This window comes from Lathamus discolor, chromosome 9 (genome assembly GCF_037157495.1).
Source record: "Lathamus discolor isolate bLatDis1 chromosome 9, bLatDis1.hap1, whole genome shotgun sequence".
Classification (NCBI taxonomy): Eukaryota; Metazoa; Chordata; class Aves; order Psittaciformes; family Psittacidae; genus Lathamus; species Lathamus discolor.
This window is the reverse complement of record NC_088892.1, coordinates 6,218,723-6,244,000: the sequence shown is the minus strand read 5'-3', so window position 1 is coordinate 6,244,000 and position 25,278 is coordinate 6,218,723. Positions and strand designations below refer to the sequence as shown.

The 25,278-nt window shown below is 43.9% G+C and overlaps 1 protein-coding gene across 2 annotated transcripts in view; it reads right to left on the bottom strand.

Annotated features, from left to right (window-relative positions):
- PAK3 (p21 (RAC1) activated kinase 3) overlaps window positions 1-25,278 on the bottom strand; it is a 69,558-nt gene that overhangs the window by 10,440 nt on the left and 33,840 nt on the right. For both annotated transcript variants that reach the window (XM_065689992.1, XM_065689991.1), the window contains exons 2-12: window positions 24,362-24,558; window positions 20,318-20,418; window positions 15,621-15,774; window positions 13,940-13,977; window positions 12,040-12,171; window positions 10,932-11,094; window positions 6,742-6,805; window positions 4,527-4,575; window positions 2,246-2,358; window positions 1,278-1,395; window positions 349-448 (exon numbers count right to left, since the gene is read on the bottom strand). In XM_065689992.1, coding sequence (XP_065546064.1) covers window positions 349-448; window positions 1,278-1,395; window positions 2,246-2,358; window positions 4,527-4,575; window positions 6,742-6,805; window positions 10,932-11,094; window positions 12,040-12,171; window positions 13,940-13,977; window positions 15,621-15,774; window positions 20,318-20,418; window positions 24,362-24,536 — 1,207 coding nt within the window. In that variant the 5' untranslated portion in view covers window positions 24,537-24,558. The remainder of the gene's footprint in view (window positions 1-348; window positions 449-1,277; window positions 1,396-2,245; window positions 2,359-4,526; window positions 4,576-6,741; window positions 6,806-10,931; window positions 11,095-12,039; window positions 12,172-13,939; window positions 13,978-15,620; window positions 15,775-20,317; window positions 20,419-24,361; window positions 24,559-25,278) is intronic.

The window sequence follows — 25,278 nt, the reverse complement described above, 5'->3', positions numbered from 1 at the left end:
GAACGCGCTGCTGGGTCTCTCTGGAAAAGGAGCCATGCCCTGTTCAGTCAGTGCTGCAGCCAAGGAAACACTGACCTGGCCATTTAAAGAAGCCCCTCAAGTTTCATGCAGTGGCTTTGATTCACTTGAGGCTGTAGATTGTAACTCCCTCCCTCCGAAAAGGACACACACAGACCAAAACTAACACCTTTTTCCCTTCTATACCTCTCTGCAAGTTGGAACTGTGCTCTTAGCTTGCAGCAGTGGTTAATGCACTACCATAGGCATCGCTTTTGGGTAACCAGCAGTCAGTCCAAAGCAGCCCCGCACCACATCCTGGGAGTGCTGCGCCTGGCCAAGAATACCTACTCAATTTGACAGAGCCGTCCATTCCGAGAAGAATATTGTCACTTTTGATGTCTCTGTGAATCACTTGGTTTGAATGAAGGAAGTCCAGCGCTTGCAGGCACTGACAGACAAAAAAAGAAACACGAGGGTGAAAATTAATGACCCGAGTTCATCACACAAGAAAGGAAACGGCTCCAAAAGATTGAATTTCCAGATGAATTGTGAGTAATGGCAGAATATTGTGCTGTCAGGAGGAACACCGTGCTGCGTCAACTGTCTGAGTAATAACTTTCTAAATGAAGGCATATTAGCTTTGGAAAGAAATGTCAATTATTGCTAGAGACTATCCCTTGCAAGCACAGAGAACGTCTGCTGCTGCAGTGAACGTGCTATCTCCATCCACATGAGAAACTATTGTTTGCCAAAGAGAAGTATTCCCTTCCTTTAGTATGAAGGGGATCACTTTCAGGTTGGAGGTTGCATGACAAAGGTTTTATTGTTAGGCTCTACAGCAGACTTGGAAATATCATGTTAGTAATTTTTCAGAATCGAACACCATTTTGGGAGGAATGCTTTCCTTTTAAGCTGAGGACTGTGATAAATGAGCCTCTATTTTTCTTTGCTGTTGTTTTAAAACTCTGCCACCAGCATGTTTGCTTTTACAGGCAAGGAATGCAGTGGAGATGTGCTCCAGGCAAATGTTTAAAGAGGCAAAGTTGAGAATAGAACTAAAAAAGAGATAGTACAGTAACAGTATATGAGAGTATAATAACAGAGTATAGTAAGTGCAGTGATACTGGCAGGCAGTTCACTTAAGTTGTTCTTTCTTCTCCGTATTACTAAAGCAACACAGAAACAAAGCTCTGAACAAGGTATCACTTATGTTCTTACCATCTGTTTAGAAGTACCATCCTGTGCGAGTAAATGGAAGCACATGTGGGATCCCTTACCTCCCTACAGACAGCTGCTATCTGTCCTTCATCCATGCATGTCTCCGTAACCACATCGGTTAAAGAGCCGCCAGCCAAGTACTCCATAACCACCCAGAGCTCATCACCCACCAGGTAGCTGGAAGAAGAACACAGCAGCACTGAGATGAATGTGCAAAGCTGAGTTACCTTATGCAAAAGACTACAGCTGAGTTGTGTTTCCAGCTCATTCCTGCTAGGCTATACAGTACTTAGAAGCTGTGCAGTCTAAATCAGAAAGCACATTAAGTGAGAAATAAGATGTCTTAGATGGCGAGCAAGTGAAAAAACGCAGGTTGGTAATGGCACAGATAAATCTTGCACCAGGACATATCACATCATTTGGTTCATCATCTGAACACATAAATTCCATGATTTACTCCAGGAACAAGGCAGCACAGCTCTCAAAGCTGTCCATGGTAGGAGGGTGTGTACCACTGAGGACAGAAATTGGTCAGCACTCTGGAAAACCTTACATAAAGTACATTCAGAAACAGGAAAAACAGTTTAAAAACTGGCAAATTACATGTTTCTGGAAACAAGAACCCAGCCTTCCTGGCACCCACAGCCATGGAAAATAGCAGGAATAGCCCAAGGAAAATCATTTCTAAGATGATTTATCAGCACTTAGCATAAGACACAGAAAATACTATCAACTTAAAAAAAACCCAGCGAACCAAAGCCACCCAACAAAGCAACTCAGAGGCAGTGACACTAGAGGCTGTCTATAAAGATCCAGCTGATCCAGGTTTCTGAAAAGTCTTCAAACTACAGCTGCAGAAGAGATTAATGCAGACAAAGTGCAATCTCCTCCCACACGCTGAATATTAGATAAATAATAAAGAGATCAATTTGCTGCCAGCATCCAAAAGGGGTTTTTTCATGTTTGCCTTGCAGTATGTAAATGAACATGCATGTGATAATACCACTGTCTAATATCATTGACTTACCTGTCTAAATAGTTAACAATATTGGGGTTCTTATTTTCCCTCATGACCAGGATTTCATTAATAATTAGTTCCTTTTTGGGCTGCTGTTGGAGATTCATTTGCTTTATGGCCACCTAAAACGACATTGAAAACCATTAACCTGAGTAGTCCGTTGCACGAGGTCAGAATGAACATGGAGAGTGGTTTTGGAATGACGCAGCAGAGCTGTGCCAATCTTTCCTGTTATATGGCGTAAGAGCTTAGGAACTTACATTACAACACCCTGTTTCTCTGCGGCCTGGGTGTTGCAGGACACGTGGCCATAGACATTTTGCCTTATAAAAGGGGTCTTTAAACTCTTAACCACCAGCCTCTAACACCACTCTCTGGGCCTACGCTCTCAGCCTTAGTTTATCACCATTATTGTTATTCATGCACATTTTACAAGCAGGAAGCGTTTTTGCTACTGTGAAAATATCTAAACTCAGCTGGTAATACTTCTGCAATTCCATGGGTTTTGATCATTATGTCAGCTACTGCCGCGACACTTGACTGCACACAGAAGACACAGGCACATTCGTATAAAATGCCACACTGAAAAGATCACTAAGGTTACCCCACAACCAGTCCTAGTACTTCCCAACTTGTTCCACTTGGGTTTTGCAAGTCTAAATAACATTCTTCAACACAGTTTAGATTTGCAAATACTTTCTGGATCAAAAAAACATTAATCCATTCTATGGTATTTTACGGGTTATAAGCAGGGCTTAGGGCTCCTAGGTCCCTTATAGACTCTATCTAAGAGCAGTTACAAAGTACACCACTGCAGGTAGATGAGAAACTACCAGTAAGATCCAAATGTACTGGTGACAGCCGGAAATGGTAAATCAGAAATCTTAAGCTGTAGCACCAAAGAGCAATAGGATTCTCTAAGACACAATTTATTGCCAATATGATCCATTTTGCTCTGAACCACTGCAGCCATCCTGCCTCTGCCTCCTCTGCCCAGTCCCATCTCCCCGCCAGTCTCCACTTGAGCTTTTCCTCCTGGCTCCCCTCCTGAGCCCAGCTATGCCAGCCCCATCCCTCTGGGCTCAGCCCAACTTCCCTCCCTGGCACCCAGCTCAGCTCCAGCCAAGACTCTGCAAACACTCCCTCCCCAGGGCTCCCAGCACCTCCTGCCCAACACACACCTCTTCAGGAGATATGGCCCTGTGGCTTCCCTGTGCCCAGTTCATGGGCTGTAAAGGGCTGTCACTGCCATTGGACCTAAACACGGCTCTATGGTTTAGGAGAGATCTTTGTTCTTGATACACGTCTCCTCATTTGTCAAGCGTGTGTGTGTCAGCCAGTGTCGGTATGACTAGAACACAAAGCTGCGTGCTAAACATGATCTCTCCTTAATTAGGTCTCACATTATACTTTGAAGGCAAAATATATAATGGAAAAAATGCTAAACAGCATTGCTGCCTGAACCTGTGATTAAGATAAACTGGGACTGAACGCTGGCAGCCTCCATCAGCTAGCTGATGCATTAATATACTTAGCAATTAAGACAGAGCTACTGTGTCCTTCTCTGAAAGATACCACTTCCTCCCTGCATTCTCTCTGGCTGTAAGGACAAAGTCTGTCTGAAATTACCTTATGTAATGAACCTATTCACTCCTCACAGCAACAGGAGAACCTGTGGCCACCCCATTCGTTCTCCTGAAGCCTCACTTTATGACAGAGCTTTCGATTTTACCATTTGTATTGCTAATCCATCTATGGCCAGGTCCAAAGGCAGATTTTATGCTGTAAATGTAGGATGTAATACAATGTAGTATATAAGTAAAAACATAATTCTGTTATAATTTGCCTTAAAAGCTATGGGTGAAGCATCAAGGGAGATGCTTCACCCAAGCAGAGAGCACCAAGGGTCTCACTAGGGAGCAGGACACCCCCAAGGAATCTGCAGGCACCTTTTCAGCCATTAGTCAACACCTCAGTGTAATGGTTGCTGGAAAGTCGATGGCCACAGTAAGTGTTCAGCTACTGAGGCACAGAAACACATTCCCCTTAAGGAGCTTTCACTGAAAAGCTGAAGATGGCAGACGATGTATTTTGCCAACTGACACCAGCCCGTGCTTAGGAGGAACAGCCTTAGCAGATGTATTTTGCAGGCTGACACTAGCCTATGCTTCAGAGGTATTTATACCTTTGCAGTACAGATGTACTGGCACCCAAAAGCCCCATCCACAGTTTGTACCAGAGGGGAAAGCCCCAGATATCTGCAAAATCTGCTGGGGCTGCTGGCACGTACCTCTTGTCCTGTGGCGATGTCGATTGCTGTATAAACAGTTCCCGATGCCCTAGAAACAAAACAGCAGCAAAGAAAGGAGAAGCAGTTTAGTCCCTATGGGTGAACACAAGCCCAGATCTCTGCTGCCTGTAGTGCTTATAAATAAAAACACCTTTGTTCTTTCAACCAGCAGCTCACCAGCCCTCTGCAATGCAGAGTACCCAGGATAAAACTATGTCCAACATGAAGAGAAAGGGCTCGTGCAAACCTCAAACTAAATTATTATAGCCCAAAACTGAAGGCAGGCTGTGTACAAACCATGGAAAATGATGTATGTTTATTCTTTTTCCATTCTCTCCAGTTTTGCTTTGGTTTGGGGTTTTTCTTCCCCTTTTTTTGTGGCTGTGGGTTACACAAAGGAAACAATTCTCCAGCCGTCCTGTGAGCTCACAGCTACAGCAGGTTAAGGGATATACTGTTTCACACACAAATGGAGACCTACTCAAAACAAAGGATCCCCAGACAGCTTCTCTGTGTGTCAAGAGCCATCAGCAGCTGCTTCCATTACCAGATACGTGAAGGACTCTTCATGGTGCTGACGTTTTGCTCCGTGGCAGACACCAGTTGTGTTGCAGAGCCACCAGCAGAAAATGGTGCGCTCACCTGCAGACTAGACAGCATGGGGGTTTGTTTGCCATCTGCCTCTTGTAGAAAGAGGTTCTTCCCCTGTAATCACGTGAAGGGCTGGAAAAGGCACCATCAGAGGAAATCCTTTTGGGTTTAAAAGCAACTTGGGGCTTGTAAACCCTAATGGGGTTTCCTTCTGGGCTAAACCATAGTTTTACACTGCCATCATTTAAGTTCATATCTGCATGGGCAGTGAGGCCAGGGTGGGAATTCCTGGAACATGCATCCGGCAAGTGTCCCACTGACTGAAAATGCCAACATCAGTTTGCTCATTCTGACATGATCCCTGGCCTGTTTACCTGCAGGCTGAAATACTTGTGAAGCATTGTAATTCAACAGGCACAGAGCCTGTGTGTGTTGAGAACAGTGTTCTCATTGGGCACGCTATGTATTCTTTTAATATAAATGCAAATGCATTTTCCTATGACTAATTGTCGAGATTAATCCAATTTGTTTTAATAAAAAGCCAACACCATTTATTCAGACTCACTAACGCTGTGCTGTGCTCCTCAGCAAAGTCCTATCAGGGTTCATTTAAAAACAGCTATTTAAATTAGGATGCTTTTGCTCTGCTCCAGGCCATCTGTGAGGAGCTGAGATAAAGGTGAGTAATTTAAGTAAAGCTGTGAATTAATTGCAAGGGCTCTGCAATTGTGCGTTACCAGCTTTTACTTCTAAGCAACTGCAATTCCTGATCTGTATCTAACGTTTAAAAGCTTCTGTAATATCTTGGGTTTAATGCAGTTAGGCCAGTACCAGGGCCCACAGTTAGATCTGTGTCACTGTGATGCAGTGCAGTACAAGTTAAAAAGCCAGCCTGAACCCAGGCTGCTCCTGGCTCCATACTCATTTGTCTTTCTAGCAAGAGCTAACACTGCTTGAGCAAAACCAGCCTCTTTATCAAGCACAAGTTAACCAAGTTTCCTCCGGTGTCAGCAGCATGTTAAGGCCTCAGCTGGAGACTGATGACAAACCAGAAACTCAGCACTGAAGCTGACCTGTTCTTCGGCACAGACTTTCTGACTACTGTTCACTGCAGAGTGACTGTGAAGCCATCACACTGTTCATTAACTTACCTGCTCTAGGAGGCCATGAGGTGCTTACATGCTGGACAAGCTGCTTTTCCTTACGTACGAAGTTGCTCTCTGCCTGCAGTCTTAGCAGCCATGTCTCTTGCTGCCTTGCAGTGCTCTTATTAGCAGCTACTAAAAGACTACCCACTTCCAACACTACTCGTGCCTTTGACATAACTATACACATACGTTGCAAGGGTGGGCAGGAGCTAGCACTTGCATCACTAAGCACATCAGCACCATTTGAGGCACTACATCTCAGCCCAGCCCTGCTGACCCTAGCCACGCAGCAGCTTGGTTCCTCCTGATCATCCTGTTTGATTATCTTTGTGATGACTTTTTTCTTTAGGATAAACGATGTGGATATAATCCCGATCACTGACCATGTTTGGAGCTTGCCTGGTTTAATGCTTGATGTGGCACCAGCAAAATACCCAGCCCATGTTTTTTGTGTAAGTAACTGGGACTGGACTTACCCTTGGCCAATTTTCTCAAATCGAGTGTATTTCTTCTTAGGATCTCCCACACTCACAATGCTCCCTGAAAGAAACAAAGATGCTCACTTAAAATGAAGACACCACTTCCAGCAGATGAGAACTGCAGCTCCACTGTCTGGGTTGTGAACTGTTTGGAGTCAGTTGGGCAACACCACCACAGGCAGCTCCATGGCACAGCCAGCTTCCACAAAGACTGATTTTCTACAGTCCTTTGGAGAGTTAGTCCTTAGGAGACTAAGAACATGGAGAAACGTTCACAAGAGCGCTGTCAGAAAAGAACAGGTACCAATGCAAGTGTTTGTTGACTATAAACGTTAATGAGAGCTGGAACAACAAAGCTTTTATGGATAAATACTGTGTGTGATTCAAGAGAAGGTTTAATAGTTCAGAAGATTAAAAGCACCTTGTGTTCTGGAATCAATTTTTATCATCAGGTGCCATTTTCAGAACAGGAAGACTACTGCAAAGTGTTACCAGGAGGGGATCTTCTCAACCTCTCAGCAGTTTGCCATAAGAATGCCTTTGTGTTTGTAAAGAAGATTATGTTATAATCAGTAATTATGGTGCTTTAAGAACTATGGCCCTCACCATTTATTACCAGGTTCTGAAGAAGACCTTGCCCGTGCCATGTTAAGAACCACACTGCTTGTCTTCAACCTGACTCAGCTCACTAACTCACATCTGACTTGCGGTCTCAGCACCGCACACACATGCATCTCCCCAAGCAAACGCAGCCGTGACGGATACCAAGAGCTCCTGAGGCACCAGCGTTACCCGCAGAGCTGCACAGAGGAGCTGCTGCAATGTGAGGCGCGCAGGTGCTGCGGCTCACGCAAAGCCAAGGCAGGCCAGACGGGGTGCTGCCGCCTCCTGGCAGCTCTGCGCTGGAGCAACGGGAAGGCAGGGCCGGCCTGGCCGGCACCGGGCGTGCAACGCTCCAGGTCCATCGGCCTCATGGAGCTCGTGTGCCCCTGAAAGCTGGAATTAAAGCACTCACTGCTCTGTTTCTCAAATGTGAGAGCCAAAATCTGATCAGCTCAAACCTGAGGGAATAATCACAAACACAATATTGTTTTTTCTGGTCTGCTGGTTTCCTAGATCAAGTACGAACGATGAAGCCTAAGGTGATGGCTCAATGAGAGTGACTTCTGAAGATTTAACTTGGAAGGTACATCACTGAAATACCTTAAGAAGATTAATTAAGGAGGAAAGACTTCCAGTGTGTTGCAGCATATTTTGTTTGACTGATCTGGCACTATTCCTGTATCACACACACTTATTTGTCCACTTGTGCATCCAAAACAAAACCAGGTGATGCACCATTCGCTATAAGTAGTAACAAATACCTCTCTCCCCCCCGGTCCAGGCCATTTCTCTGGAGCAGAGGGCTTTAGCATCCAAATGGGCATCTGACTGGATGCCTGGCCGGGAATACTGCCTGCCAGCATGGCACGAAGACAGGACATCAGCACCATCTGGTACACTCCCTGCTAAAAGAACATTGCTGGCCTTGGCAAGATCCCTAATGGGAGCTGTGGGAGAAGAGCTTTCCTTTGCCGCATGGCACTCACTCCTCTTCCCTGGCACTGCAGGAACACCAGGAGTGCTCATTGTGGCACAGCCCCAGGAGACTCTGCAGTACTGACACAAACACAGCCGTAATCCTGCGCTGGGCTGGACAACAGGAAAACAACACTGTGCTGCCAGCGTCAGCCTCGGTGCTATTTTCAGCTAGTTAATGGAGTGGGTATCTATCCGAACAGATACCAGAAGTTCAAGGAAGCTCGTGTTAGTAAAGAACAAAGAACAAGCCTGCAGAATAAGCATTTTTAAATCGAATTTTCCAAATTTGCCACCGATTTTGCTGGTCAGAATTCTGGAGTTTTTCCTCAAAGCTGGAGTAGTTGCTTCACGAGTTAGTTGCTTGTAGCTGGTTTCCTGTGCTTAAGCCAATGCACATGCTAATACGACAGCACTAAAATCAACAAAGTGGCTGGTACACGGCTGCCGTTCAGAGCAGCACGCCCTACTCTGGCCAAAGATACACGTATCAGCTATTTTGACGTCTTTAAGCACTTCCCTTTATCAAGTCCTAAATTAAGTGGATAAGAAGCAGAATTGGGCCACTTCTGTTTTATAATTACAGTGGGACATATTCATGATTTCATTACAGGCAGAATTCTGTTTGATCTTATCTCAGTATTACAGGCTTTGCTCCCCAGTAAAACTTGTAATGAAAGTGGTTCTAAAAAACCCAGAGTTATTTCAAGCAAGACAGAATTATGAAAGCTACTGAAGATAAAAGAGGGCAGAGGACATCTTCCTGAAAGCATAAAATCAATCGTGGGGGAAGCAGGCAGGTGGAGAAGTCATAAAACAAACCAAAACAGAAAAACCCCAACCACCACACATGCCTATCAGCCCAGGACTGTAACAAAAAAGCATCACCCCTGTTTCCAGATAGCTTCATGAAAGCACAAAAAGATTTTCATTGTCCACATCACAATTTGCCCAAGGCAGAGCTTCAGACCTTGCTCACTTGGTATCACATTCATAAGAAAGAAAAAGCATGAAAGCATGTAACATTCCAAAGATATAACCCACAATAACTCCAGGGCTCAGTCCTAATCTGGCTGACACAGATGCTTGAGCAATGACAGGCACATTTGCGTTCATGTACGCAGGGTACCTGCGGATCTCATGGTGGAAGCCTGCCTCAAACATTTATCCTCAGCTGCAGAAGCTGTAATTCCTCCCTTTATAAGCTGACATACCTGCAGGTAACTTATCTGCTCTGGAATTTATCTCATTGTGCCCTCAAATAAAGCTACTGAACTTATCCCTTGGATACTCCCTAACAGCAGAGGATTCAGTTCTTCATAGTCCTGTCAACCTGCTAAGGGTGCAAAAAACTCTATACGAGCAGCTGAAATCTCACAGCTAAGGAGGGCTTCAGCCTTTGCAGCCAGAGCAGCCATCAGTGGCAGGGGCAGGTATGACAAAACAGTTCGTGTAGCACAAGAACAAGCACTGTCAGTCACTAGAAGCCACAGCCAGACTGCACCCCTTTACAAACAGCTGCCCTCATTAAAGACAGAACGTTATTGGCTTTGAGATCAAACACAAGGAGGCATAGATCAATCCACTTTTTGTCCTAACAGTTAACGGTAGACACAGAGTAAACTGGGCTACGTTACGAACCCAACCATTTATCATCTGGGAGCACAGCACTGGCAGCTATTATGTGCAAGCAGCAGAGTAAATTGGTTGTACTGCAGAATCACAAAGGGCTTGATGTGTTTTCCTAGAGCATGATCTGCACAGGGGGTTGGGGCCAATGGTTAGGGTTCTAACAGTATTAACTGGCTGGGAATTAGCTATGACAAAGTGCCATGTATGTGAGGAATATACACAGTGGATGTGCTGGAGATTGGCTCCTGAGAAATGCTTGCAGTGCAGTTTCACCCGATCACGCCACACAGATGTATCTCTGATACATCTTTATAAGCACATAGCTAAGAAATAAGGATTGTTATAAAAGCTGTTTTTCTTTTGAGTACATTAAAAACACCTCTTCCTCTCTATCCATGGTATCGGCTTCAAAAGAGTTCGGACAGAAACACAGGATTCTTATAACTCTGATATACTGGTAAAAGTAGTAAAAACAATCATAAAAACGACACCAATAGAGTATCTGGGGCAGGAGAGCTCCTTGAGGCTAAAGAATCAGCTGGGTGTTCTGGCTGTCTACTGGTACAAGAAACCCCCCAACACATGCAAATAAACCCAGCAGATTTCTGCAAGGCATTTTGGCTCCAAGAAAATTCTCTTTACACTTCAGGAGTCTAAAGAGAACTTAGGCACCCAAATCTCCTGTTCCATTTGGCCATTCGCACACAGGAGTTCACCAGGTCACAGCCCTCTGCTCAACCAGGAACAATCTCTGCTTTTGCCTTTAGTGCAGTAGGAAGCTCAGGCAAACCCAACCCACCGCTAGCTGCCCTCAGAGGCAGAAGGAACATCCGAAGTGCTCTCTTACTCCCTCTAAATTTGTGTAGGGCACCAGAAGTAACCGTGACACTAAACTGAGGATGAACGTTTGGTGCATACATTCCTGAGACACGCATACAGCACACGGCTTTATCAGGCAAGAAACACAGGATACATACTCAGTTTCTCCAGGATCTCCTCATCTGTCATCTTGGACTTTTTTCGCTGCCGGTCTGTGTTTCTGTACAAAGTGCTTGTGTTCGAGTTTTCAGGCTGGGGAGTGGTGGCTTCTTTAGCTGGTGCTGGTGCAGCGGCAGGTTCAATTACAGAGCGCGTGTAGATCTGTGACAAGAAATTGTTCTGTGTCAGAAAGGTGCTTGCAGAGATGCCCCTGAGATCGTATTTCAAACGCAAACCCTTAGGAAGATGCCCTCTGCCACATCCAGGGCTCTTAAAATGCTCGGTTTTGCTGTCCACTCCTCAAACTGCACAGAAAAAAACAAGTGAACACAAGTTCACAGCCAGTTTCAGTTACAATTTTCATTGATTTTTCTGAAAGATAACTGAAACAATGAACTTACTGTGTTGGAAGGATATAAAAATAGATGTGTACAGGGCCCCACAGCCTTTTTTGTGATGCTCATGTGTTCTGATGAGTAACAAAATGACTCTTTAGTTGTTACGTGTCTGAACAGAAGCAGGGAGCATTTCCCTTTTCTGACGACAACTGCTGAACTGACTTCTCATCACTATCACAAGCTTTAGGGAGTGGCCATTAGGACTTGCAATCAGAGAACTACCTTCTCTTTACAAAGCACAGCTGTGTCGGATTCTTCTCACCAACCTTCAGTCTTGTAAAAGTGAAGGGTGTAGCCTAAGCTGTTCCTTTAACTACTTACAGAGCTTGTGGGGAGGAACAGGCACCTCCAGGCAACAGTTTCTCCCGTGGAGCCTGCAAAGTTGTGAACTGCAGCTGATGACCACTCTCCACTGATGACAAGACAGCCGACACAGACACTTTGGACAAAGTTGCTCACTTTTACACCAGCAGCATTAAAAGAGACAATGCTGGCACTAAGATGAATTCACAGTTCCCATCACAGGGAACTCATTATTCCATGTGAAGGTTCAAACCAGGTGTTCCTACTGTCAGCAGCTTGGGTGAAGCACTAGGTTGTAGTAGGACTCCAGCCCTCAATCTTCATTCACGAATGGCAAGTGCTGTCTGATCAGAAACATACAGCTCTGAATTACACCAAATACACCGCTGACCAAAGCTGGACTTACTGATTTTGTATGTTCAGGCCGTGGTGCGATAACCGGTGGAGGTTCATTGTCATCTTCCTCTTCATCATCATCTTCATCCTCTTCTTCAGAAACAGAGGGAGCTAGTGGAGGTTCTGATGCTGTTTTTGTGCTCTGTGGACAGACAACAGCACGAGTGACAGTCACCATTCTGCGCTTGGGAGGTTTGTTAAAGCGCACAACTTTAGTCTGCTTAGACACCAGAAACCAGCCTAGACATGCCTGTAGTCCTTTGGGCCTCAGTTCCAAGTTACACACAGCACAATACAACTTAAAGGTTACAAATTACTGGGCTGTTGTCTTTATTTGTCTTGGTGGTTTTCATGTTTTGCTAAGAACAACTGAATCATTCCCATGCTCAGAGTCTAATTTCACAGGACGTAATGCTTGAATCTATCATGAGAAATCCCATGCAGTTACTGGCTAATTGCTTTGGCATTGTGTCTGCAGCAATGGTAACACGTAATTAAGCTAACAGGTGTCTACTGGCTGGTTAATTAACACACTTCAAAGTGCAAAGCCTCCTTCAGCATCTTGCTGGGAATTTGGGTTTGGAGAGAAAGAGGGAAAGGCTGTTTGCTTCTTTACTACTTTACCCGTGGGTATTGCCTGTTTCCAAAGGACTGGAATTCACTGTTTCACAGCTCCTTCGGCACCATCCTCCTCTTAACCTAGTCCCAAGTTAACACACTGATCTTTCTACTGTTTTCCTGTTCCTGACCACAGCAATAACCCAGGGTGAATGCAGCCCTCTCAGGAGCAAGGCACATCTCCCCCCACCAGCTACTCAGAGCAGGGGGTCGTATCACATTGTCACAATGTGCTGGTGAGAAACAAAGACTGAAAAGGTGCCTTGTTCAGTGTCTGTCAAGTGCTTTAAAGCTGGCAACAACAGGCCACTTGGAGAGCTGAAGCAAATCAAAGGCACTCTTCTATATATGCACCTCATTTGTGTTCTCCTTAAAATGGCATCAATTTAGTCCAGTACAAATACCACTAAGGGACGTCCTGCAGGAGAGACCTGAGTTGGTAATGTCTGAAAGCTGACATCCTGTCTCACTCTCGGTATGTGCTGGAGCAAAATGCCACAGTATTTACCATTGATCCATATCCACTGGAAAAGCTATTGGGAATGCTTACTATGCGCCGGTGAACCCCAAACTTCCTTTTAAAAGTGTGTTTTATTAAAGATAATGAAAGTGGCATCAATTGAATGTCTGAAGTGTGTGAATATTCAAAGATGATTTTCTTTTCATTATACATACTCTCTGTTGTGCAATCACAGACCTAAAATTAAGTTGCTTCATACCTGAAAATAAAGGCTCAATCCCCATTCAGTCATTCGCTATTTAATGCACTAACATTAACATTAATAAATCTGGTCAATATTAATGTGGATGTCATGGCTACGTCTCTGGGATTGCTATGGTAAGGCACAGTTAATTAGAGTGGGGGAGTAGTTAAAACTTCAACGGTTCCAATGAGTTCCGTATCAGTTACAACCTTATACATATTCAGCCACACACTCAGCTGTACCAAGGATAAATCATAAAACTTAACAGAAATGGATTCTATGTTGTTAAAACTAAATTAAAATGGGCTAATTAGACAGTAGTGCATATTGTTGTGAATTACATATCCCAGCACGGCTAAGAACAACAAGCAATCTTCTGTCTGCAAACCCAGACTCGCATCTGTTTAAGGGATCTTAAACAGAAAATCAGGAAACAGGCAGTGATTCCTCCTCTGCTGCTGCAGAGCACTACAATGCACTGTCTGTCATTCAGCCAGCAACGCTGGCACTCCATCACAAAAGCAAAGCTCACAGCTTGCTCCACAGTTCTTAAATGCTATGATAGTAAGAAGTTACTTCCACACTCACCGAAGGATGGGCTTCTATGTATCCATGGGCGCTTTTATCTGCAGTGTGCAAGGGAAAATTAACCAGATGCTGTTAGAAAACTGCCTGTTGTGGGGAGTCCAACAGAACAAGTAAATTCAAACAGATGGCATTTTTTTGGACATCCTTCCACTAGCAGCAGTTATTTCATGCAGCAAGCAGGACAATATACTAGGCTATTACTTTTCTACAGTTTCTGTGTCTATTTTTTGCCAGTGAATAAAATAAATAGAAACTTGGTCAAGAAAGTTCAAATCGCTCTTTAATAGCCAATGATTCTGTTCCAGCCAAGAGCTAAAGCAGCTTCTTTCCTTTTTTCGGTCAATCCATTGCATGCATTGATTCTCTTTAACTTGCTGAAAATGTTTTACCATAAAAGCTTCCCCAAAATCACCCTTAGCAGTGGCACTTCTGTCCTGTCACAGCACAGCAGCAGCTCCCGAGTTCAGGAGCACATGCTGTTTTAAACGTTACCTTTCATCACAAAAGTAATGTCTGTTTTAGCAAACACAAGCATCAAGTTTGAGTCAAATCTTCTAACTAGGGAGTTCCTGAGGAAAAGATGCTTTCCCTCAACATGTGAAATGTTGGTAAAGTTGGAGCTCTCCCAGCCTGCATTTTAGAAGCTGTGCTGGTTGAACCAGCACACGGAGGAAATCACAGACTCTGCTGCCACAGGCTGTCATGTGTATGGAACTGACCCACAGCAGGTTGAATTACAAATGCTGTCCACATCCTGTTGGACAGAGAGACCCCCTTATCACCTGGAGCTGTTGACGCCAGCTTCACCAAACTAATGGTATCTTAATGGCACTTTTGTTTTAAAAATCAACTCAGTCATTAAGGAATAGCAAAAGAACATGCTGACACAAAAGCCAGATAAGCTGCACCTAGTTAAACCCTCTGCTTACTTCCCTGGCATGTCAGCTGCAGGAGTGTGTCTAGTAAATAAACGAATGAGCCAAATAAAGAAAACCACACGCTGCAGCACAGTCTTGCTCCTTCATTTTCACAGTGCCATGCTGCAGCTTTGCAGACTCTATACAAGGGAAGGAATGACACCCCCATCGTGTTTGCTGGCTTCTTCTGGATGCCGATGCCTAAGTCGTGAGGGTTCTGCTAGGGAGACTGCTCTAGACACTGACTCTTCCTTGCGCATCCTCTGTGGCAACATTCCTTTTACATCTCAATAGCAGCCTTTTTAGGTTGGTTTGTGAATTATGCATAGAAACTTCTCTACAGCTACTGCACATGAATCCTTGAAAATCCTCCTCTATAACAAAGTATCACCAAAAATCCTCATAGTTCATAACCCATCTCTCAAAGGATGCATAACTCCTGAAATGCACGAGCATACCCTGTACCCCAGTGTGAACACTGCGAAAGAACGAGGATGTGAGGGAACAAAAGTAAACACAGCCTTTGGCCACCAATGCTTCTGACTAAAAATGGTAATGATTGTTCCACCTCGTATCTTATTTAGTTTTGAGAACAAGCAACAAAGAAAAAGTCGGTTTCAGGGACATTTAGGGGACACAAGGAGAAATAGAACTGATTTCAGGAGTATTTCTAAGCCTGCTTCTTGACCACTTGAATGTGGAACTTTGGTCTGACTCATTCAGGGGCCTGACACTCCCTTCTTTGCAGCGAGATGTCGACTTACCTCCTGACGTAAAGCTCATGTATTTCTGGTTGTTAACTGTTTCTTTGGAATCATAGAACTTGAGAACATCTAGAACAGCTTGTGGGTTCTTCTTCTGCTCCAGTTTGGTTATGTTGGAGGTCTGTAGTAGCCTGGCCCACTGCTCTGGAATGCCCTGTAGGTGGCAAGTGGAAAGAATGCGAGTTTAGAGTATTTAACAGCCACAGCCTCACAGATCTTTACCAAGATCCCATGCTACCTGTAAGATTACTTTGAGAAATATTGATTGACACCCTACAATTAAAATTAGGAGCCTATACATCAGATGCAATCATTCTCTTCTCTATCAAAATACAGAGCTAAAACCAGGATCCAACTTTAAAAAGAAAAGAAAGTTATGACTGTGATAGGAAAAAAAGTGCATGAAACTCATCTTTAAACCAACCCTGCTCTTCCATGGAATAATGAGTTACGGCTTAGCTTGTTTTCCTGGTGATTCAGTGCAGACACAACAAGACTATTCTATGTCTGTGGACAACACAGTGTATTTTAGGAGCTTTACACTGGATTTTTAATGCTTAATAACGCAAACACATTTTGCTGAGATGTTCACTGCTGTCGGATTAGAAGGTTAACCCCATCCTCATCCAATTAGTTTTCAGCATACCAGGGAACACTGTGGGGTTAAGAATCTGCATTTAAATCCTCAAAATCGTGACCCTGAGTTGTACCACTGCTGCTGAGGGTGTCTCTTTATCGAGCTCCTGTAGCTCAGTCGGTTCTTTAATGTAAAGATACAGAAACCAGGGACTCGGAGAACAGGCTGAGAGTGCCAAAGCCTTGGAGGAGTTCTCAGACATCTGATGAGTGAGGGTGGCATTTGAAAATTGATCCAATCAGTGAAAGCTGCAGCTCTGCATTGGAAATGTATTGATGGAAAACTGCTTTAAATATCCAGTATAATTTCCTAAATTTGAAAGCCTGTAATATTCCCCCATTACTGCACAGCCAACATCTACCAGCAAACCGTAGGACTTACTGAATGAGAAACTACACCTGAAGCATCATTTACAGTTGGCCTTAGTGCCACCCCAATCTGGGAAACGCTTTAATATAGCTTCTTCCTAAGAAGTTCTCCACAAAACAATGTGTGACATGGGCCTCCAAAGTTTAGGATTAATGACAAAAAGAGTGGGATAAGCCAAGCAACAAATCTACTGCACACACATCAACCTGCTGCTGCAGTGCTATGACATCTCAAAGAAGCATTTTGATGCAAGATTCTTTTGGGCCTGTGACGCACCTCTGGGAGCTTCCCTGTGCACATCTGTGAGCCATAGAGATCTGGCTGTAATGGACGTAAATAAAGAAAGAAAAGAAAGTTAAAACAGAATGTGGGACAACTTAGAAGGTGGTAGGAGGAAACCAATGGGCCAAAATGGGGAAGTCCCATCTAAAATGGGAGTTACGAGGTAGGTAACAAATGGATTAGGCGGTGGACAGGCTACAGGAAGGCAGGCTTAGGGAAACAGAAAAATCACAACTGTTCCAAAGTTTGGAAGCATCTTTCCCCCTCCTCTTTTTTTTAAACCAGTTTTTCTCTCCCTCATAAAAATACATTACTGAGGATTAAAGGCAAGTGACTGGGAAAATTACCTGTGATCTCTTTAGTAAAAAAATAAAAATAATAGAGAAAGACCTGGGCTTTTCTGTTTGCCTCATTTGAAAGCCAGGTTAGCATTTTTTAATGGCTCTACACAAGTGTTTTCCAGTGGTTCTCCAGCCCCAAGATCACAACTGGCCAGTGTAAGAGCCAACAAAGTGCAGTGGAAAAAGCAGCTGATCAGACTTCACACTGGGAGACTGGGCACGGTCATAACACAAATAACCTGTGTGTGTCAGACTGACAATCAGGACAATTATAAAGGAATGACCGGTTGGGTTAATGACCTGTAACCACCTTAGACCTACAGCCACAACTTTTTCTCCCACTTGCTAATGTCATAGTCTTGAAACCTGAGAAGTCTGGTGGGTGACCACGCTTTCTTCTAGACTGGGGATCAGGAAACTGTTTCAAAAACGCATGCCTTACAAAATGCGCTCCCAATACACTCCTTCCTCCATTCAGAAAATGCAACTGCTCCTTCAAAATAAACCAACGTAAAGCTCTAGCAGCATGCTCCCACCCCATGGTTTCCAGCCAACTTCATTTTGAGCTTTAAAAGCTCTCCTTCTAAGCAAATGCGGTTGCCCCAAGCACAGTGAAATGTAGATATAACACGCATTCATGAGCAACAACATAGCTTGGGGCTCAAGCCTGAAAGCTGAAACTCAGGAGTCCATGCAACTTTGACTTGGGATGCAACTAAGAGCAATCAGATAATGAGCTGGGGTGGGGGGGTGACTGTCAGGTGTCAGAAATGGCCCAATGCATTGCACGGAACCAGTGGAGCAGATACTATCGGCATGACAACTATAACAATTCAAAACAAAACCCCCATGTATTTGCACATTTACTGAACATTGCCATGTCACTTCCAAACTTTCGAAGGAGACAGACAGTGTGATCGCTAGACAGTGGGAATATTGTACATGATATGGCTAGCGGCAGTCCCTTGAGCAGGACGTACTTACCACGGAACTACCCAGCTGATACACGGGTTGTATCCAGGTTGGGACAAATCAAACATGCCTAGTGTGACGTGCAACGCAACACATGCATCTGGGATCACCTGGGAGCTGATAGGAACTTTAGGAACAAATATTACTGCAGAAGTATTGTGCAGTTGTAGAACAGCAGCCACCTAATGTCTGCTGTTCTGAAAGGGAAAAAGATTTTAAAACGAAGTGGTGCTACAGCAGTAAAGCTGGACATGTTCAGCCTTGTACGATCACTCCGTTCTACAAAAGGCCAGGACCTGTGCTGGGGGCATCTGACACCAAAAAATGAAGTAAAAACAATAATTACAAATCTCTGATGCTCCTGTTTTGACACATTGGATGATAAAACATTCAAACCGATGTCTGAAGTACCGGTGGAGAGTGCTTGTGCTGAGAACTCAAACGTATTAACCTCAGCATCCCTCCTTTTTGATGCAGCTGGTGGGGACCTGAGACTACCTGAGATCCTCACCACCAGTCAGTCTACAAGAGAGCATGTTTGTGACCCATCACATTTTCATAGAGACACAAGGTAAAAGTCTGAAGCACAGGGCAGAAATAAAGGCAGAAGGCTGAAAGAGGAATAAATATAGAATAGTAACAGCTGAACATTCAGTGGGGAGAGCAGTGAAATGGGGAAGAAAGGAAAGAAAGAAAATAGAAGATGAACAGGAACATGGGATGCAAATACAAGAGGGGGAAAACGAAAGCAGAAAGTAACATGATTCCAAGATAAAGAGAATGGCATTGAAGATTAACCTGAACAAAGTGCCTACATGGGAGAGACTGAGAGAAAAAAATAAGAGGAAAACCAGGACAGACAGCAGGGAAAACAATTTTAAAAGCTTTACACTAAGATTCTGATCAAAAATGACCACATCTGGGCTTTTTAAATAAGCATTTAATCAAGCCCTAGGGTTTGGCACAGAACAAATTCTGAAGTAAGATTTTTTTAAGTGACATCTGTTTTATAAAGGCTAATGAAGTAGCCTGCACACTTTAAACGTAGCTGTATCTCCTCATTACTAAGGATAATTCAATTTCACTCCACCTTTGAAGACACAGCGTCATTAGATGTGTCTTTTCTTCTACTGTTACTGTTATTATTACTATTGCTGCTGTAGCACACACAGTTTCTGAGCGGTCTCTGAGACCCAAAAGTAGCAATCAAAGTAAAAACTGATGAAGTCACGTTAGGACCCAGATTCTGAAAATGAGCCACCTTTTTTGCAGGCAAATGATTTGTCCCATCCTGTTTGGTGTATGCAGCCTGTCAGCACTAGCACACTGTACAATCCGACACATGGTGCTAACACAGTCTGACCACTTAGCTCACAGGGTACTGCTGATGGTACGAAGAGTTGCCAATGCTTCCTCGCCCCTCCACAGCTCAACCAAGTGTAGGCTTTAAGGATTAATGGCTTCAGCACTTAACTAGCAGTCTGAAGGAAAACACTTTGAGCCCCCTGCACACCTCAAGGAGTTCCTATCAGACCCATTTTTCCCAACACTTCATTGTGATACAGGTAGGAAAAGCTGACTGCTGTTTTACTAATACATAAAGGCTAGAAACGTGTCTGATCACCTAGCCTACGGACATACTTCGAGAGATACTGAATTAAAATGAATGGACATCCACAATGCTGCTGCTGTCTGGCGTCTCCAAGGGCTGTCTGCAGAGCAGCTGGACTTTACACTTTGGGACTGATTTGTCTGCAGCCAGACACAGACTATGCACATGTGCGTGGGTTTCTTTATGCTTTCCCAAAGACACTGAATAACCAACCCCTGTAGCAGCTTGTGGGACTGATAAAAGCACACACCTACGTTCTTCCTAGTTTTCATTTGCCACAGACACTGCTGACAATCCTTGGAGGAAAAAACCATAAAGCAGCCTGAATCAGAAGTAACCCACTCCAAGTCTTAAGCCCAACAAATAAAAGTCTCTTTCTTCACAGCCTGGCTGCTGTCATCTGACGTTTCTGGCAATAGGAGGTTATTTTACCACCAAGAAACTAGAAGCTCTGGTAAGCATGCAATGCAGTGTGGTTACTTACTGTGAATTCTCCAGTGACGGCATCAAATCCCACATGAATGGTATGTTCAAAGTCTGAAGGAAGAGAGATCTCAGGACGTTCTTTCTCTTTCTTCTTGTTGGCTAGAGGCAAAACGTTAACACGCACTTATTTTCTGTGCAGCTTTGCATTCAAACATTTTCACTAGCAGGTGCGCTCAGAACAGTACTTTAAATGTAGAAACCAAATCAACATCCATCTTACTTGACAAACAGACCCAAGCTCATACACACCGGCCTACCTGTCAACCCCTGCTTGGGAAAGCCTAGGTGGTGTTACTTCATTTTGGTTTTCTTCCAACCAGTATCACTGCTGCCAAAGCAAGCTGTTCTTGAAGTAGTCATCTTAGGCTATTTCTAACCAGTATGATTTCTGTTATCAGTTCTGCTCTTCATCAAGCTTTTATATCTAGCAACTAAGTCCTGTTTGACTTTGCTCTGTGGGCTCCTGCAGAAGCAAAGCACCCAGCACACACACGTGCATGCATCCTTGCACGTGGGGCTCTTCTCCAGTGTACTTTGAGCCTGTTTTCAAGCTCAGCCAAGTCAGAGAGCAGAAGTTTTGTAAGATAACGAGGTTCCTACAAGCCCTGTGAAAACAGGCAGCTGAGGAGAAGGCTCCTCTCAGATTAAAAGGCTCAAGCAGCAGCTCTGTATTAGAAACCACAGAATCTGCACAGCAACAAGATCCCATAAATGCCATTGGAAAAGCTTCGTTTGAGCTGTTAATTAGCTAAGACATACAGCCATAAAAGCCAGGCTTTATTAGTCTCCAGGAATTCCTTGTTTTTAAATCACTCTACCAGTATTCACAGACTGTGAAGTATCTTATTGAAGGAGACAGACCTGAAAGTCACTCGATCTGCATATATTTCTCATCTCCCTTCTATTTTAATGTCTTTTGAAGGTAACATCCCTGGTGGTCAGCCATCTCCTGTGCTTTAATACTATTGACAATTTTCACTTCAGCCCAGTTTTATTGATTCTGATAACAAACAAGTGGAATAAAGGCTGAGAGAAGCTGCCTTCACCCTGATGCATCAAGAATCCATGTTCAATAGAGATTTCTCTGAAAAATGGTGACAACAATGCCAGTTCTGGACCACTCCCAGACATCAAGATAAAGACAGAGTACATCCATCTTCAACCATCTATCCTGCTGGCAGGTACCTGAAATATCTGGCTTCCCTGGAAAACCAGTGTGCTCCAAGACTAACTACTACATGGCTGAACAATACAGTACAGAGCTACCTGTAGGATCCTCTCCAGTGGCAGGGGTGTATCTGTAACAGCTGAGAAGGGAATTGCCTTCCCATCAAATACATGTCACTGAAACTGGGGGAAAATTACATGCTAATGATTGGAAGAGGGCAAATATCACAGTGCCCACAGATACACAAGAGGTTTATACTGTGCCTATCACAAGGGGACTCTATATCAGGATCTCTATAGGCCAGTGTATCACCATCTATTAATGATAATATGAAAAGTGAATACACATGCCATAGCTACACATCAGCAGGAGAGAAAGGGGCAGTTGTTCAGGTCCTGTCTTTGCCTGACGTATTCCCTTAACAAAGGGCCAGTTCTCATGTGCACATTATGCGCATCAAAACCAGCTGGACAAAGACAATTTTGTTTGTCTTACTCTACCTTATAGCTTCCTTCAGTTGGAAGATACTCTGCTCTTCATAATTACAGTCTAGAGTAGTTTGGATGTTTCTAATCCTTTCTCTGCACTGTTCCATTTATCCTCATTAAAAAACTAACTGTCACCCTTTGTCTGCACTGCACACCCCTACACAATGTTCACTGATGAATTACTTTCATTTAGCATTCAGCAAATACTGCAGCAATATATCAAAAACAAATGCAAAGGCTTTTCCCCTTCTTTTATCTCTTTAGATGATGTTGTGTAATTTTCAGGATAGATGTTGCCAGTTACAAGATGTCATCTCCGTTCAGCATACGTAACTTTCTATTGCAGATAACAGAACTGGCTTCTCCTACCTCATCATTTACAAGCAAATGCAGTGAAAATTAGATTTAAAGGATCATCAAATTCAGTTCAAAGCAAAAGTCAAATCCAAAACCAAAATAAGGCATTCCATCAAATGCAGCACTTGCTCATTCCAGGCCTCTCCTGCCGGGGACAAGCATTCCAGCTCATTCCCTAAGATTTGGCTCATCTGCTTCATGAACCTTTGCCTACCAGACTGTGGATGTAACACCTATGGTCCAAATGCTGAAAAGCTGTAAATTAAATACACAATTAAACATCTTGAAACACCCTCATCCCTCCCCAGTCTAAAAGCCCTGACACTTCTGTCTGTGCCCTGCAACTCAAATTGCTTCTGTTTTACATAAGCTGGCAAAATTATATGAGAAGGCATGACTTCCTTGTAGCAATGACTGAGTGCATTCAGGGGTATTTCATTTTCTTATACATGCCCCTCACAATACACCCCTCCTGCCATGGTGGTTTCTTCACGTTCCGTTTACTAGTGGTGCACTGTTACCATAAAGTTGTTATGCTGCAAAGCACTGCACTAGATGAGAGCAGCTCTATCAATCCCCTTCTGTTTTATAAGCAGGACTCTCAAAAACGTGTCACTGAGCTTGTGGAGTACACACAGGCCAGGCTGGTTTGACCCACAAACCAATCCCAACACGAAACCACCTCAAGCAGATTGGCCAGCCAAGCTACATGTTCTCTATTATTGCAGCAACAAAATTAAGCTATAAATCTTAGCTTCCTTTCCTTCACATCACATTTTAAATCATGGCACGTGTATGTTTTCAACAACTGCTCTGTTTGGTAGTTCAATACATTTTTGATGTCACTGATCATTTCCAGGAGGGATTGCTTCTGGAGGTGCCCATTTCTGCATGTGCTTCACACAGCACCCCCTTCTTAAGAGATGTTTCCTCAGAGAGGGATAAAACCATTCTGCTGGCAGCCAGGGCAGGAAGTGACCCAAGTCCTTGCAGGAATTAAGCCGGGAAAGATTTTCATCTTGGCCTTTAAAAAGAATCAACTCAAAGTTAATTTTGTTCACAAAAGGGGACATTTTGGAAAGCCCTCTGCAGAGAGAACCGGCCAGCTCTGCCTGAGGAACGGGCTCATGTGAAGGCTCATGAATCCTTGTTGACTCTGCCTGATCATGTTCTTGTCCTTCGTTTGTGTTGAAATGATTTCCAGGAGGATTTGCTCAGCTAGCTTCCCAAGGACAAGGCGAGGCTGACTGACCCATAGCTCCCCAGATCCTCCTGCTTAAAGGCAGAAGTGACATTTGCTTTTTCAGAGTCATTAGGACCATCCCCAGTCACCATAACCTGTCAAAGGTAACAAGACATCAGCCAGCTCCTCAGCACTTATGGGTACAGCCCAGCAGGCCCCATGGCATTACAAAGATCCCTTAATTCTGTAAACACACTAACTCAAAACACGCTCCTTTCTGCAAATGCATGTTAAAGAATGCAACTGAAATACTGCTTCCTGCATGTTCAAAACTCTTTTGCTGTAACCACACCTAGCAGGTTTTAAACCGAGCCATTCCACGCGCACTCTCACTGCAAAAGCAACAGGAGTCTTGCTCTTGCTCCTAGAATGTAAGTAATTCTAGGATTGCATTAAAAACCAAACCCAAACCATCAGGCATATTGCCTCTCACTTCTGCAAATCTATTTTCAGAAGCTCACAACTTCATCTCTGCTTTTACTGCAAATGCAAAGCCAAAGGAAAGGATTCCCCAGCTTCACTATGAAGTTACTTTTAAAAGGCAAGCTGCACAACATGCGCAGGTTTTACTGGATTTCAAAGACAAAGGAAAGTAGCTGACCAAACACCTCCTCCTCTTTAGAAACATGTTACCAGAGTAATGCCAACAGAAAGCTTTGGAAGGACTTTACCATGTCCTGCAACCCAAACCAAAAAGTAAACAGTGGCAGAAATAAAACACAGCAACCGAGAACCAACAGAGGCAAAGAGAGATGGAGCCACCCATTGGCACTGCTGATACTTTACTTTTATCCCCTCCTCCTGGGAAGATGGAGCGAAGCCTGGCTTTCTTGTTCTTCTCCTCAGGGGCCATGGGGAGCGGTTTTGAGCTGTGGTTTAGTGCTGAAGAATCGCGGTTGTTGCTGTTCATCCTCAACGGTGGGGCTGGAGGTTTCTCTTCAATATCCAGACTATCGGACATCTTCAGCAGCCCTCACAGCCTCCTGCAAAGGCAGAAGAGAAAGCACGCCTGTCAAGTGAGGATGTCAAGGCTCATGTCCTGGGGAGGAAAGAGGGCAAGAAAAGCCTTCTGGTGGAATAAGGAAGTCTCTCTATTGAAGGTTTGCCCTGAATAAGGTTACTGCTGGTTGCTATAAATAAATGCAGTGGCCAATTGCTAAAAATCACGGTATTACCATTAAAATAAAGGTTTTACACCCCTGTTAAAGGCTTTTCGAATTTTTGTTTACAATTTTTTTCCTGTAGTTGTTAACAATCCAAACTGCCCTTGAAACCAGCAACATCTGAAGGATTTACTGAAACTGCCTGTTATGACAATGACCCATTTTCACAATGTAAGAAACAAGGCACACATTGGGGGCCTACGGATAGCAAGCATTAAGGCCTCTATTCCCTCCCTGCTGTGCTTGGGGAGGGTTTAGTCCTAAGACTGTGGGGCTTCAAAAGGAATGATCTTCCCAAAGGAAATTCATTCAGAAGTACCCATTAAAAACTTTCTTGCACATGAACATGAGCAAAGAACAGAGGTACTGACTGAAGGAAAGTAACACCCAGAAACAGTCACAAAACTTTCGTAAGCTGGGAACACACAGGACAGGTGACACTTGCCCAATTCCTGATTTTCCCGATGTATCTTAAACCCTAAAATTCAAGTCCGGATTAAGCAGCTGGTTTAGCAAAGCAACGCTTGGTAAACCCAACTG